The sequence below is a fragment of the Daktulosphaira vitifoliae genome, unplaced genomic scaffold, assembly GCF_025091365.1.
Source record: "Daktulosphaira vitifoliae isolate Bord-2020 unplaced genomic scaffold, ASM2509136v1 Scaffold_6115, whole genome shotgun sequence".
Lineage (NCBI taxonomy): Eukaryota > Metazoa > Arthropoda > Insecta > Hemiptera > Phylloxeridae > Daktulosphaira > Daktulosphaira vitifoliae.
This window is the reverse complement of record NW_026105675.1, coordinates 1-724: the sequence shown is the minus strand read 5'-3', so window position 1 is coordinate 724 and position 724 is coordinate 1. Positions and strand designations below refer to the sequence as shown.

The 724-nt window shown below is 23.6% G+C and overlaps 1 protein-coding gene across 1 annotated transcript; it reads right to left on the bottom strand.

Annotated features, from left to right (window-relative positions):
* Positions 1 to 31: 31 nt before the first annotated feature.
* On the bottom strand, positions 32 to 717 carry LOC126910184 (uncharacterized; the record flags this gene model as incomplete). Its single annotated transcript, XM_050692557.1, has 2 exons — positions 156 to 717; positions 32 to 97 (listed from the first exon to the last, which is right to left on the bottom strand). Coding segments are annotated over exons 1-2 (550 nt in total), but the record flags the coding sequence as incomplete, so codon positions are not given.
* Between the last annotated feature and the right edge of the window lie 7 nt (positions 718 to 724).

Here is a 724-nt window from a genome sequence, read left to right as displayed (position 1 = left end):
TTATATTTAAATATTTAAATTATAATTATACCATTTCTTTGTGACACGGTTTCAATTGTTGTAGAAGTCTCGTTAGGTCTTGTATAAAATTGTAAATCTACACTTAAAATATATACTTTATAATTGTTTTAAATTATTTACTTAAAAATTCATACCGACTGTTATATACTTATTTGGTAGTGGTATTCCAATTTGTAGAGTATTTGGGTCATGCTGAAACCCCAGTTTATGAAATTTATTTATAATTATAGAATTAAATATTAAATTGACTTTTTGACTGAGATAATCATAAAACTGCAAAGTATTGTCATTATTAGTTATGTAGTTATATTCTTTAATCATATTTAGCCATAGAAATTCTGTATCAATTGATACAAATTGACAAACCGTAAAACAATAATATTTAATGTCAGTATTATTTCGAATAAAATATGTTTGAATAAATTCAAAAAAATTTTTAGTAACTTTTGAATCATTTTTCAAAGGAAGATAGTTTCTTATCTTTTCGTTAAAATTTTCTAAAATTAATAACAATTTTTTTAAAATAAAATTATCCTTTTTCGCATCTTTCCATGGATCAGTATGCAAATAGTCCAGTACATAAAGCGTTTCTTTCATCAATGTTGCTAATGATGGCATTTTTTGTAAATTTTTCAATAACTCTATAGCACAATCATATCCAGTTGCTTTTGGATCAGATTTTTTATTCAAACTGCTACAGTGT